Source organism: Anser brachyrhynchus (genome assembly GCF_964034855.1).
Source record: "Anser brachyrhynchus genome assembly, chromosome: 5".
Lineage (NCBI taxonomy): Eukaryota > Metazoa > Chordata > Aves > Anseriformes > Anatidae > Anser > Anser brachyrhynchus.
In genome coordinates this window covers 676,082-690,427 of record NC_137699.1, presented here as the reverse complement: position 1 = coordinate 690,427, position 14,346 = coordinate 676,082, and the positions used below count along the sequence as shown (strand labels likewise).

General features: G+C 38.0%; 1 protein-coding gene across 10 annotated transcripts in view; it reads left to right on the top strand.

Annotated features, from left to right (window-relative positions):
- The window catches only part of BMAL1 (basic helix-loop-helix ARNT like 1), a 49,247-nt gene that overhangs the window by 33,833 nt on the left and 1,068 nt on the right, over nt 1-14,346 (top strand). For all 10 annotated transcript variants that reach the window (XM_080593045.1, XM_080593047.1, XM_080593039.1 and 7 more), the window contains 10 exons: nt 731-823; nt 1,710-1,827; nt 4,547-4,696; nt 5,958-6,204; nt 8,332-8,438; nt 8,769-8,919; nt 9,528-9,616; nt 11,442-11,550; nt 12,369-12,462; nt 14,087-14,189. In XM_080593045.1, the coding sequence (XP_080449171.1) occupies nt 731-823; nt 1,710-1,827; nt 4,547-4,696; nt 5,958-6,204; nt 8,332-8,438; nt 8,769-8,919; nt 9,528-9,616; nt 11,442-11,550; nt 12,369-12,462; nt 14,087-14,189 (1,261 nt within the window). The remainder of the gene's footprint in view (nt 1-730; nt 824-1,709; nt 1,828-4,546; nt 4,697-5,957; nt 6,205-8,331; nt 8,439-8,768; nt 8,920-9,527; nt 9,617-11,441; nt 11,551-12,368; nt 12,463-14,086; nt 14,190-14,346) is intronic.

The following is a 14,346-nucleotide window of genomic DNA, read 5'->3' as shown; positions in this document are numbered from 1 at the left end:
AAATGGACCAAAACAATTTTCTTACAGACTTTCTGCAATGGACTACCTTGATGTGATTATTACCATACAATGACACAACAAGCACCTTGTTTAGAGGTCACTGATGTAATGTGACTTAGTGTGTTTGGCTGCTTCCTGTGTATGTTTATAGCGTGGAGAGTATATATGGCTTGTGTCAATAATTAAGCACTTCTAGTAGCTTGTGTAATTTGTGAAGAACTGCAGTGTCCAATTGCAGCATATTCAGAACTGAATTTCTGCAGCATTGTGACTTTAGAGCTATAAAGTTAGGGACTAATCCTGCATGCTTTTATGTGGTTGAAAAATAGTACTTTCAAAACAGGAACAACTTGCCTACAGACAGATAGATAAATACACAGGTTACATTTGGTTTCTGAAATAGGAACTACGGAATAAGTGCAGTTAAAATAATAATTTAAAAACAGGCATTATTAAACATCATTGTAATATTACTGGACAAAATATGGATGCTCTCTTCCTACATAAGTGATTGTAAATTCTGCCCAGAATGACGCCAGAAATGTTCGCAGATGCATAAAAAAAACTTTATTGTACTTTCATATCGTGTCTGTTGACTCAGTTATCTCTAAATGTTAAAAGAGTTCTCCTAGTGTAGAAATCCTGCTGTATACAAAGTGTTATTAAAGGTTATGATGATGCAATGAAGATGTATAACTTAGAAATTTACTTTTTTTCATTTCATAATTAGGCAGCAGATGGATTTCTTTTTGTTGTGGGCTGTGACAGAGGGAAGATATTGTTTGTTTCAGAATCTGTCTTCAAGATTCTCAACTACAGTCAGGTATTCTTTTCCATTTTAAGTAATGTTAGGCCTTAAAAGATTTGAAAGCTATTTTATTATTATACATTTATATGGGAGGGGTATTTGTGTGAATAGTTTGCCTTGAAAGCTGAGATTCGTTGCAAAGAAAGCTTTTCTCTGTCATGCTGCTAAAGAAGACTGCTGCTGGCTTCCTTTCAAAGGAAGGAGGTAAAAAGGTATTAACTTTATTTCACTGTTTGTGACACATTCTGATTAGGGTCTTAACATCGGACTTGCAAAGTGTTAACTAATTTGACTTGTAAATAACTATAGAAAATTCAGTTTGAGGTTTCTCCAGTAGCTTTACATGATTTTTTCAACTTAGTTATCTTTCTGTTTCTGCTAGCAAAATTAAGGAAACTGGGAATCAGTTATACCAAAGCCAGGTTTTTAAATATATTCTTAAAATGAAGTGTAACTTGCAATGTATATTGACAGAAATAATGAAGATCATTATTTATACATCTGCCTTCCTTTCCAACTTTAAACATTGTATTAGCTTCAAAAGTTTTCATCAGCTAGCCTTTAGCTAGATATGTACCAAATACCTACTAATCAGGTAAATATTGAAAAAGAACATTTGCAGCTAAGATTTTTACTTAAAACATGTAGCATACAAAATGAAACTGAAGAGAAACAAGAATATCTATTGGTTGATTGAGCATACTAATTCTGTAAACCTCTTACTGAAAATACATAACTGTAACCTCAAATCCTGATATCTTTCAATTAATCTTGGTTCTGAGATTTTTGATGTTCATTGGTTAGACTTATATGTAGAAGGATTCTTTGTAATTGATACTAAAATTGGGAATATACACTGTACGATTATTTTAATTTTTGATCAAATATTCAATCCCTGCAGAATGATTTGATTGGTCAAAGTTTATTTGATTACCTTCATCCTAAAGACATTGCCAAAGTGAAGGAGCAGCTCTCCTCTTCTGACACTGCACCACGAGAAAGGCTTATAGATGCAAAAAGTGAGTATTCTTTTTGAAAAATACTTTTGAATATTTGGCTAACATGCAAAGTGTGTTGGGGGGGTGCTATTTGGTTTGTGTGTCATGCCAAGGAAGAGACAGAAGAAAAAGTATGAAACAGATACCTGAATGTAGAAGCTTGTAGTTTTTGCATGCCCTGCAGTATAGATGCATTAGTTTAACTGGCTTCACATGAGATATTGTTTTGTTTCCAGGCATCAAAGGTTTAATTTTTCCCACTGATACATGAAGTGTTTGTTCTAATCCTTCAGTCAGTGGTCAGGATACACACAGTATTATTTTGGTTATACAAAACTGTCAGTCATGACAGACGACTTTGTTTTCTTTTGTTTTGCCACTTCCAGCAATGACCTAACCTTTTTCTTACAAGGTTTTTAATCCAGTCTTTAGAATCATTTCCTACTGTGCATCTTAGTTCTAGACCATTATGGTGTTTTGAAGTAGTTCTGTATCTGTGATGTTTTGAGATGAGTGGGAGTTTAATTCACTCTCATAACAGGAGTCTGTGTTGCTTTATTAGAAGGTGGTATCTTACAACTGCAAATTTCCAGGTTTTTAAGTCTCATGCTTGTCAAGATCAGAAGTTGGTAGGACTCTGTTGCAAAGAAGCCACCAGAACAACTTTGGAAACTGGAGCCAAGAAAGGATATTCCAGGGCAGTGAGCCTAGAGGCTTCGTCTGGCTCAGCTGAAGTTTTTCTAGCTCATGGTTTTGTCTAGTCATGAAACATGCTCATCCAGTTCTATCCCCTTTTCTGCATGCCTCTGACAAAGTTAGGGCAAAAATAAATACCACAAATTACAGTCTTCTCATCTGCTCTGATAGACCAACTGATAAGTTTTCGAGAACAGATATTCTTAAGAGTACTAGTATTTTTTTATTTTTTAAGTTGGCATAAGTGACTTGGGCACAACTTGTACTTTATCCACTGAATGGCAGTTTAGAGTGTGAAGGGCAGTCTGCAGCACCTCCTTGAGGTGACCTCCTGCAATTCTAGTTTTAACAGAGGCACTCAACATTAAAACATTGGCATCACCGTTTTCTTCCTTACGTTAAAAGTTTACAGGGTCCTAGAAGGTTTTGTACATTTATAGCTGCTCATTTATATATATCCCCATGCAGAAGTGGTTGAAGTAGTTAGCAAGCTGTGAAAAAAGTTGCTATGTGATTTAAATCCTCTACCAGATCCCGGAGAACTCTCCCCTGGAGCTCTAGCTGCATCAGTGGCCTTGCTGATATCCCATGCTTCTGATGCATGCCAAGCATCTTCCTACCACTCTGGTTGTACCAGCACTCTGTTGATGGCTTCCAGATTTGACATGCATTTTTTGTACCATGTTTCTACAGTTCTTTTCCACAGAAAAGAACGTGAGAATCTCCTGCAAGTATACGATAAAGGTCAGGGCTTATCGTTAGGGCATATTCATATGAACTTCTTTCTTTGAGGACAGAAAGATTTCTTATACATAATTGGAGGTCTTGGGGATTTGCAGTCCCTGTGTGTGTCACTGCTACCTTTTCCCCCTTCCATCACAGAATCATAGAAGGGTTTGGGTTGGAAGGAACCTTAAAGGCCATCCAGTCTCAACCCCCTGCCATGGGCAGGGACACCTCCTACCAGACCAGGTTATTCAAAGCCCCATCTGACCTGGCCTTGAATGCTTCCAGGGATGGGGCATCTACAGCTCCTTTGGGCAGCCTGTTCCAGTGCCTCACCGCCCTCTGGGTGAAGAATTCCTTCTTAACATTTAATCTAAATCTCCCTTTTTAGTCTAAAACCATTCCCCCTCGTCCTATCACTACATTGTCAAAAGTCTCTCTCCAGCTTTCTTGTAGGCCCTCTTTGAGTACTGGTGGGCCTCTATAAAGTGTCCCCGGAGCCTTTTTTTCTTCAGGCTAAACAATTCCATGTCTCTCGGACTGTTTTCATAGGGGAGGTGCTCCAGCCCTCTGATCATCCTTGTGGCCCTCCTCTGGATCCACTCCAACAGCTCCATGTCCTTCATGTGTCAGGGCCTCCAGAGCTGAACACAGCACTCCAAGTGGGGTCTCCCAAGAGCAGAGCAGAGGGGGAGAATCACCTCCATAGACCTGCTGGCTATGCTTCATTGTCAGAACAATGTAAAAATGTGCTGTCTAGAGACACTGCAGTTGAGAGGGTCCTGGAATGTCACTTTGTCTGTTCTGCTCTATACATGCATATAGGCTCTTTGGGTGTGTTTTGTGATTTAAAAAAAAAAAGTCTTCCAGTCTGAAGGGTCACAGGTTTATCTAGCTACTATATGTATGAAGTACTGCTCTAGTTATGGGTAAATAATCTCTCTCTAATTTTAATCTGTTCATTAATGTTTTAAGAAATCATGTTTATTGCAAAACTCGTGTGGACTTTTACAATCTATTTCTAATCTTCACATTTAGAAGCCTGTGTTCTCAAGCTTGCATCAGTGCTCTCATGGTAGAAAATGTAATCAGAAATTCTATGTGGTCAGTTGAGCCAGTTAGTATCCTGTGCATGTTCATATAAATGAAAATCTCCAAAACAGCACTTCAGCTTCTGAATGAGGGTATAATGGTTGGGACTTTGCGCAAGTCCTCACAAAGTTAAAACATCATGCAGTTTAGTTGTATGATGTAATCATTTGTTCAGTTAACTTTTTACCACCAAAGAAGGCTTCCTCACTTCCTCTGTTTGCTACAGCTGGACTCCCAGTTAAAACCGATATAACACCTGGGCCATCAAGACTATGTTCTGGAGCAAGACGGTCCTTCTTTTGTAGGATGAAGTGCAATAGACCTTCAGTGAAAGTAGAAGACAAGGATTTTCCTTCAACCTGTTCAAAGAAGAAAGGTAACGATTATGAATTTTATTATCAAATATAGTGGCAGTCAGGCTTTTTTGTATATAACTGTTCACTTGCAGTGGTTAAGGTTTTTATAGTTATTGAGCAGCGTCAATGTTTCTTCATAAGATGTTATGTGAACTAGTATTGGTCTGTTACTTTTCTCTCTCCATACTGTTTCCATTTTTTCCTGTTTAACACATTGATTTAACATATAGAGCCAAATTCTCCCCTCTGCTCTCTTGAAATTGTTGCTGGCAGTTTGTGCTGATGGTTCTGGTGTGGTTATTGCATCTTCAGAAGCCAATCATACCACATTCACGCTTAACCTTCTAGCCCATGTCTCCAGTAAAGAGAAGCTGTTACCCATACTGTTTTTCTGCTCCATATTTGACAAGTAATATCTGGATGGATATCCAACTTATAAAATGAGTTTATTATGAGTTCATTTCTGGGTTTAGTGCATTCTGAGTACCAGAAACATAGTATTTCTACACCATAAGTATTCGGTCATAATGTTATCTAAGGTTTGGATATTTTTTCCTCTGCAGTGTATTCTTCCAGATATATTGGAGTATATATTTTGTCCATGTTTGAAAGTTTCTTCTTTTGAGTACTTCAGAGAATGCATTTTGTATTAGTTAAACTTGTATCATACTTCACTGTTATTCCCTGAGTAAATCACTTTATGCAGTTAGGCACAAGGATTTCTTCTGTGAAAGTCTCCTTTCTTACAGTTATAAGGCCTGCTCAGTGCTGAGGAATATCAGTTCTTTCAGATACTGGCTGTATTACTTGTCATTGTGAATCTTAGTCTTCACCTCCATGCACAACTTATCCTCTGTACACTCAAACAGTGCATTTTCTGCCAGCCAATTTTTTTTTGTAGGAGATTCATGTTAAGTTGACAAAGGTGTCGTATTTATTAATATAATAATTTCTTCAAACAATCCTTTATTAACATTATATTAGCATCCTTTGCTGAAATAAGATGTGATGCAATTTCTACTTAAAGATGATCAAAAGAGATGTTGGTCTGAACGATGTGATGTTTCAGTATAAACAATGATTTTGTAGAGATAACTTGTACATGGATTTATCTCAAATGAGCTGCATTGAAACAGGAGTGCTGAAAAAGCCCTTAGTGAGCAGTATCACAAATATCCTGGGTAAGAGAGGAAGTGTATTTTAGCAGAACTGAGAGATGAGTTCTCCAAAAACAGTATCTATGGCCTAACTGTGTTTTGTTTTTTTTTCTTCTTCTTACAGTGGACCGCAAAAGCTTTTGCACTATCCATAGTACAGGTTATTTAAAAAGCTGGCCACCAACAAAAATGGGACTAGATGAAGATAATGAACCAGATAATGAGGGTTGTAATTTAAGCTGTCTTGTTGCAATTGGACGGCTGCATCCTCATGTAGTACCACAGCCGGTCAACGGTGAGATCAGGGTGAAACCTACAGAATATGTTTCTCGACATGCGATAGATGGAAAGTTTGTTTTTGTAGATCAGAGGTAAGAATACTTGGAATAACTTCCACAAAACATCATTCTAATACTGATTTGCCGATAGTGTGATATTTAGAGAAGTGTAAGTATTATTGAAAAAAAAGTTCTTTTCAGCTTTTTACTAAATCCCAACTGCAAATTATTTTGGCCTTTGAGACCCAGCTCAAAGCTACTACTGTGTATTTATTAGGTTCTACTGATTAAATAACAAAAGCTCCAAAACTATGGTTTACTAGGCAGAATAATCCAAGTATCATTTCTGCCTGTTCATTAGGGATATGTGTATATATGTAATCTTCAGAAGAATATGCTGTCCTATTTTTTAACTGGACTTTGTAATTACAGCATTTTGTTGTTTGCAATCTTTTGCAAATGCTACATGGGTAAGTTATTGCACAGGCTGCATTAGGCTTTGATAGTATATACATTTATCTACTTGGACATGCTCTGCTGAATTAATACTTCTGTATATGATCTTACGTATTTTTAAGAAAGAAAGCTTTCCATAAGCTTTACTTTTGGAAAAGGTTTGAGAACTCGGACCAGTGTGATATCTTCTTTTAAACATCAATTTTATTATCTATTTATTTATTAAGGCTAATTTTTATCTTTGAAAAAGAAATTGCTTGAATTTTCTTACCTAGTAAAGAGACATGACCTGAACCTTCCTTCAAAATAACTGGCATTCCCAAGGGAAAAGGGGTGGTTGAAGGATGGTAATGGGGAGGGGTTGGGTTGTTTGCGGGGGAGTGTTTTTGTTTCACTTCCTTGCCAAGATGGGTTGAGACTGCCCAGCTGAGACTGTTTAACTGAGTCTGTGGCTTAGGCCCAATTACTTACAATGTAAAAAAAAACCCAGGCTCCAAACTCTGCCAGAATCTGCCTGCTGGAATTTGTTTCTGGGGTGTGTCTGGTCTCTGCTGATTTTTAGTGGACTTTGAGAGGAAATAGAGCTGATTGTCTTGAGAAAAAGTACAGTAAGTAGAATCTTTGTTAATGGTGTCTGTCTGGTTGGGGTGGCTGTTTTTTTTTTTTTTCTCTCTATTGTTTTTAATTTGGTAGCAAGCTTTTTGAAATACCAGCCCTTCTGCAGCAGTACTTATAGCTGGTGGTCACTGTGGGAGCTTTTGAAAGTACTCATAGCCTTTCTGTTGCTCAGAAAGTGTGCCAAGCTGTCATGCCAAGGTATGGTAGTTTATGAACTCTGTTTTTGAAAGATCAAACATATTCTCCTGATGGATATTGAAGTCTTTCCAAAATAATGACTCAGAAAATGTTGACAACTTGGATTCAGACATGTGTACTCTATTTAATTGTTTTCCATCTGAATGCTAAATCTGAATCCTTTTTGTTGCAGTTTAAACCCATTATAACTTGGTGAACAGATTAGAACAAAAAAAAGAACAGATATAATGTTCGTTTTAGATGGAAGGCACAAGTGTAATGAAATGTCTTTCTTGTGAGGGTAGGAAGGGAGTTTAAGTTCAATCTTTCCTCAGGTGGTAGTTTCTGGACATTCTTGTTGCTGGCCTCTGGAGCACCTGCTTCAACTGTATCTTTCTTGAAGTCAGGTTCTGAAATTACTAGGGCTCAGTAGTTTCTTGAGATGTTCTCCATCCATGCCAACAGCTCCTGGAATGCTACCAGAGAGTCAGATCAAGAGTCCAAGACTTTCCTGTACTGCAGGTGTGTTTAGCTGTACAATTTTCTGATGAGGAAGAAAACAAGTTGGATTTCTGTCTGCTTTTGATGAAAGAAAAAATAGTTGTATTTGCTTCATGCTCCTGTTTGATTTAAACCAGATGCATAGTAGGTCTCTTACTGCTTCTTTAGGAAAATTCTATTTGTTAACCTTTTCGTATGGGCCTGGTTAATGGTTTGTTGTTTGATGCTTTTTTGTTGTTTGTTTTTTGTCCAACTATTAAGGATTGTAACTAGGGGAGAAAATACTTCTGAAACACCTGTTACACTAAAATAACTTTCAGCATTACTTGTACCTTTCCCATCTTCAGAATGTGTTTCAGTAAGCTATCATTAATACTTCAACTTGAAAATATATACATATATATTTTTTCCTTTTTTTTTCTTTACCTTCCTTCCCTCCCCCACCTCCTTTCCCTTCTCATTCCCAAGGGCAACAGCCATTCTGGCTTACTTACCCCAGGAACTTCTAGGTACTTCGTGTTATGAATATTTTCATCAAGACGATATAGGACATCTTGCAGAATGTCATAGACAAGGTACGATTATGAATAATTCAGTAAAGAAATTTTGTAAAAATAATGTGAATAGTTTTGATTTAAGAGAACTCTGCAAACTGTAAAAGATTTGGGTATCTTTATAAATGCTTTAGTTGAGAACATTGTTCTGTATGTGCCAAATGTCTTAGACTTCCACGGATTTATTTGTGAATATTTGAGGCTCACATTGGGTAAGGGGGTTGACTACAGAAATAACATTTTTCTCCAGGGATGAGAGGGAGGAATTAACTGAATTGAGTTTTCTGTGACATTGCTCATATAATCATGCTGCCTCTTCCACACAGTTACTCACTTTCTGTCTGGTTTTAGTTTTGCAGACAAGAGAAAAAATTACAACTAACTGCTATAAGTTTAAAGTAAAAGATGGGTCTTTTATTACATTGAGGAGTCGCTGGTTCAGTTTCATGAACCCTTGGACCAAAGAAGTAGAATACATCGTCTCAACAAATACAGTTGTTTCGTAAGTATTTCTCACTAAGTAGATTTATGTAACTACTGATTGTTTTGCACTGTTTTCAGGTGAGATTTCACATATATACATGCACGTGTTCTGTATGACAATAGGTGTCTTCTCCAAGTAACACCCAGAGCTGCATATGTGAGGGGAGGGAAATTAGTTTAATAATTGCAAGATAGGCTAAATAGTGCTTATTAAAGCTGGAAGAGATAAAAGTATTTTCTTTGGGAAAACCAGGGGTGGCCATCTTTGTAGGGACTTAAGGGAGATGCATTTCTTTGCTTCGGTAGGAACTCCCCTCCACTTCCCCCCCCCCCCCCCCCGAGGGTTTTGTACAGCTGCAGTGCCTTCACAGTGGAATTAACTTTCAGAGAAATTTGTCTTAAGAAAGTTGCTGTTTGGGTTCTGCATTGCATACTTTTGAGTTGTAACATAGTGTTTTATTTCTGTTGTTTATCTAGCCTTGGTGCCAGTCACAGTGCTTCTTTCACAGAGGTGACAGTGACTCATGAGCTACTTAAACCCTGAAGCATTCCATTTTGACACACTGGCAGAGTGACTGTTCCACAGGGCTTTTTAGCACTGATTCTTCTAATTCTTGAAATCCACAGCACCAGCGTACTTGATAGTGGAGATGCAGCCTTTCCACAGCTTGCAGCTTCTCCACATAGCATGGACAGTGTGCTTCAGGCTGGAGAAGGTAATTGCCAATCATTTCCTTGCAGTCCAGTAGTCATGCCTAGTTAGCAACACAGATTTCTTGAAGTCTTGCACTTAGAATTTTACTAGTAGCTTAAAGAATAATATGGTTTAGGGAAAAGAAGTGCTAATGCAGTTCGTGTCCTGTTGAACTTAAATACCAACTTTGTCTATAGCTGATCAAAGAGAAGTGGATGAGCCAGATACAAGAAATAAGTCTAGGGCTGAAGGAGCGATTTAAAGGACAAATGTTTGCCTTCTAGTTCTGTGGTCAATGCCCATGACCACTCAGTGTGGCTGTGGATCATAAACATAGTTTAACTGTTCAGCTTATAACCTCCCACCTCCCCTTTGTTTGACTTTTTGTCAAGACATGAAGACTGACATCTAGTAATTGTCATGGGATTGCTACCATTGCTGAAGATCACTAAAATGTCTTTTATAACAGGTGGTGTGTGACATAATGTGGAACGGAGCTTGATTTAATAACCAAGTGTTACTGGAGCAGGATTGAATTGAGGAAGAGTAGGAGGATGCGATTACAGCCCATGAATGAAGGACTGGGGAGGAAAGATGATGATAGTACTTATACTTTCCAGAGCTGGGAACCATGGCTTTTAGAGACCTTGCTTACTAGATACTACTTTTATCAGCTATGCACTTACAGCCATAGAACAAGGATATTGTGCTTGTCTGGAATTACTTCATAAGTTGTATACAAATGCTTAGCAAAACAGTGCAAAACTTCAGGAGACTTGGGTTTTTCAGTTATCTCCCTTCTGAAAAATGAGGTTTAGTAAGTGAACTATGGAGGAGGAAGGATAGCAAAGCACAGAGCAGTTAGCAGTGTGGTAGGAAGAGAGGCTGCTATGTTGGTATGAGGGCTAGTAATCAAATTGGGAGTTATGGCAGTAATATAGTGTCCAGGCCTTTTGAGAATGGAAAAAATATAAAATAAACTGTTCTAAACTTAATTCTTGCCACAATATTGCCTTTGAGATGAAACCAGACATGCAGTGTTGTTATACTGACAGTTCTTGTCCCCAGAAAAATAAAGTTGATTGAGTAAAGCTTAATTTCAAGTGGTTCCGGTTCTGCTAAGGATTTGATGAGCTTTTAGGCGAACCTTCTTGCCTCCTGATGGGTCAGAGCTTTAAAAAGACACTGAAGGTTGCTGTTGTTAAGTATAAATTTCTAAAAGGTGACAATTATCTGTTATGCATAAACAATACTACATGGCTTTCTTCCCCTTTCAGAATGGCATCTTTTCTTTACTATGCCTTGGAATAGATCAGGCTCCTCCCTGTCTACCTCTTCAGTTTTGTGCAAGTGTAAAGAAACAATGGACTTCTAACTGTTCAGACCTCACTTTTTTCCCCCTTCTTAGATACTTGCAGTTACCTACAGAGGTTTGATTTGTGTTCATCAGGTGACTCAGATTTATTCCGTATTGTCTGTGGTGTTAAGTTCTTCACACAAAGCAAAAAATAAACACGGCTGGAGATGAGCCTATTCAGCTACAGAATAAAGCAGCTATGATGAGCTATTCTTTACTATGTCTGGACAAGAGGTACTACCAGGTGCTTGAAACAACCAGATTCGGATCAGTCAGAATAGGTGTACCTAGATGTCTAAGAGAGACAGCATAGCTCAATCAAAGTCAGAGCTTTCCATATATTTAAGGATACTCAACAGTTGTTGGAATTAAAAGTAAATAAAGCTTAGGTAGTTCTGACAAGCTGTGGGACCTTTGCATGCCTAATAACAATGCTATTTGGAATACAGGTGCAAGCGTTTATCTCACTTTAGAAACCTACTTGTTTCAGGTGGCCCAAAAAGGACCCATCCTACTGTCCCTGGCATTCCAGGTGGAACAAGAGCTGGGGCAGGAAAAATAGGGAGGATGATTGCTGAAGAGATCATGGAGATTCACAGGTGAGAGAAAATGGTATGAAGTAAGAAGAAAATCAGCATTGTTCTTTAAAAGGAAGTAAGGAGGTTTTTCTTCAAACTAAATACATAATGATACAATTGCATTGTATAAGTAGACATCTACAGCTACCTATTCAGAATATCTGAGGCAGTTTTCATTTTATTTCAAGACCCCAGGTTAGTTCTAGTCCTTCTTTGGCAGCTGTTAACTATTTCCAAAGCTGTTCAGCTTTCCCAGGGGAACTCCGCCAAGGATAAAATTCCCATGTCCAGTTGCTTTTCTTTGTAACTATCCCACCTCCATTTAGTCTGTGAATTTGTCGGTTCTATAATGAATATGTTATTAATAAAATATATATACATATATTAACTATTTCACATGTCCAGCATACTTGTGTAGCAGTAGCCCATTTAACGAGTCTAGGGGAGTGGAACTGAGCTCACATTCTTAGCTGATAGAAACTGAAGTGTAATACGCAAAAAATGAGGTTTTCCTCAGTATCCAAGACCTTTTCCTTGTTCCATCTCTGTGAAGGCTGTACAGGAACAAGTAAGGGAGAAGGAGGGTAGCATGAGAAAGAGCTTAAGTTTGTAGACTGGGCAAGCCGGGACACTTATCCACAGACTTTATCTAGCTGCAAATGAAAATTTACTGCTGCTGATTTGAATAATGTTGAAAATTGAGGAAACTGTAAAAATAAAGTGCATGCTTTTAAACACTGTATGCCTGATATTAAGATTGGCATTTGAAACTCCAAGTCTCTGGCACCTAAGTCTCAAAGCCCTTGGTAGATTCATTCCCTGTGTTACCCATACAATAGGATAAGAGGATCATCACCGTCTAGCTGTGGTTCAAGTCCACTGAACATTACCAGCACACCACCGCCTGATACATCCTCCCCAGGAAGCAAGAAGGTAAGGACAATCTTTACAGTCTTGTAGTGACACCCAAATTGAGATTGTGATATAGAATCATGGTGTTGAACTTTTAACTGCTTGGCTGAAAAAGTTTAACAACAGGTCAAGGTATTCTTGGGGAGGGCGGGGGGAAAATCCTGTTACAGTAGTCTGTAAAGCGCAGAGACCAGTAGTTCTTAAGCACTGACAGCTTTGGAAATCCCCCTGCTCCTTACATATTTTTTTTTTTTAAAAACAGCTGTAGGGAAAAGCTCTCTTCATGTCTCTTGATCCTCCACTCTTTCACACCACATACTGGTGAACACTGGAATTGCTATCATTTGAGCACTTAATGATGCTCAAATGAATTACAAGTTATACTATACTGGTGTAGCACAAAATATGACAATTAGATACTTCACTGTGCACAGACATTTTATTTTTAAATCAATTCTATGTATTATGCCTTCTTCTAAGATTGCTTAAGTAGCGTTCAAATACCATTACTAACACTTAAACTCCAAAGCACTTGTACTGGCTGCATTTAAGTCATTTAGTAAATTGCTACTTATAGATGTCATATTCAAGGCAGGAAGAGCACTTATCCAAATCTTTATTCTGTGCATTCACACACTGCCTCAGATTTAACTTTTTTCCCAGAAATTGCAATGACTATACATAAGAATTGCTTGACTGGAACATATAATTGACACTAAATATTTCAATTTCTGGCCTTGTTCTTGAAAATAAAACTTAAAGTTGGAACAAATTGAGTTGTAATTCTAGGAACAGTCATTCATGCTCCTTCTGCCCAAGAATAAGTCACCACCTACATATATAACAGGCTACTACAACATAATGGAATAAAGGAAAATACACACAGATAGGTGGATATTTCTAATAGTATACTCCCTCAATATTTCTCCTTAGAATACTAAGTTTCTTATGAAGAACATAAGTTCCAGCTGATGCTGCCCTCAAAAGGGAGCTCAGAAATACTCCCTTTCTAGTGTATGCGTATCCGAGCAGTTCAAAACTATGGTTCAGGTTCAGCTATTCCTTTGCTATTTGTTTAAAAATCCCAGAGAAGGCACTTCTGCTTCTGCTTGGTGTTGAGCTCTGATGTACATGGTAGTGCTGTGCTGCTCTGTACCAAAAAAATTAAGACTTAAAAGCCAGGAACAATACTCAGCCCATGCAGTCTCCCTCTACCTAGGAGGATTGTACTCCTAAAACTGAGGATCTTAACTGGCAATACTTTACATGCACTGTATTTGTAAATTCAAAAACATTCTGTAGTTAGCTGTGATTACTCTTACTTGTAGATATAATATTTACAATGATGATGCCCAAACATCCTTTCAGGACTTTTTCTAGCAGTTTTTAAGAAGTTATTTTCAGAAGTTTAGCATGTAGTGCTGACTTATCCCCACCAGAAAGGAACAGATCTACTATCTGATAAGTTTGATGTGCATAATACAGAGGAAGGTAGTTCCTAGTTTACAATTAGTCTGACTAGCCTTTAGGTGTTTGTTTTTTTTCAGGAAGTCCATCCTTCCTATATTAAAAATCCTAATATAAAACAGTTGAGACTTAATGCAACATTTTATGCTGTTTTATGGTTTCTCTCTTCTCTTCCAAGATCCTGAATGGTGGCACTCCAGACATTTCTTCAGCCGGGTTACTATCTGGGCAAATCCAAGACAGCTCTGGTTACCCATATTCTGACAACGCCTCTATTCTTGGTAAGTGAAGTCATACACAAATGCACCTCAATATCAGCTAAACACACAGATAAGATGATGGCTATTAGAAATGGCCTGTTTTTACCAGCTGCAGTACCTACCCTACCACTCTGTTCACCTTAAGGGGGTAGCTACAAGGAGTATCCTGGCACTCTGC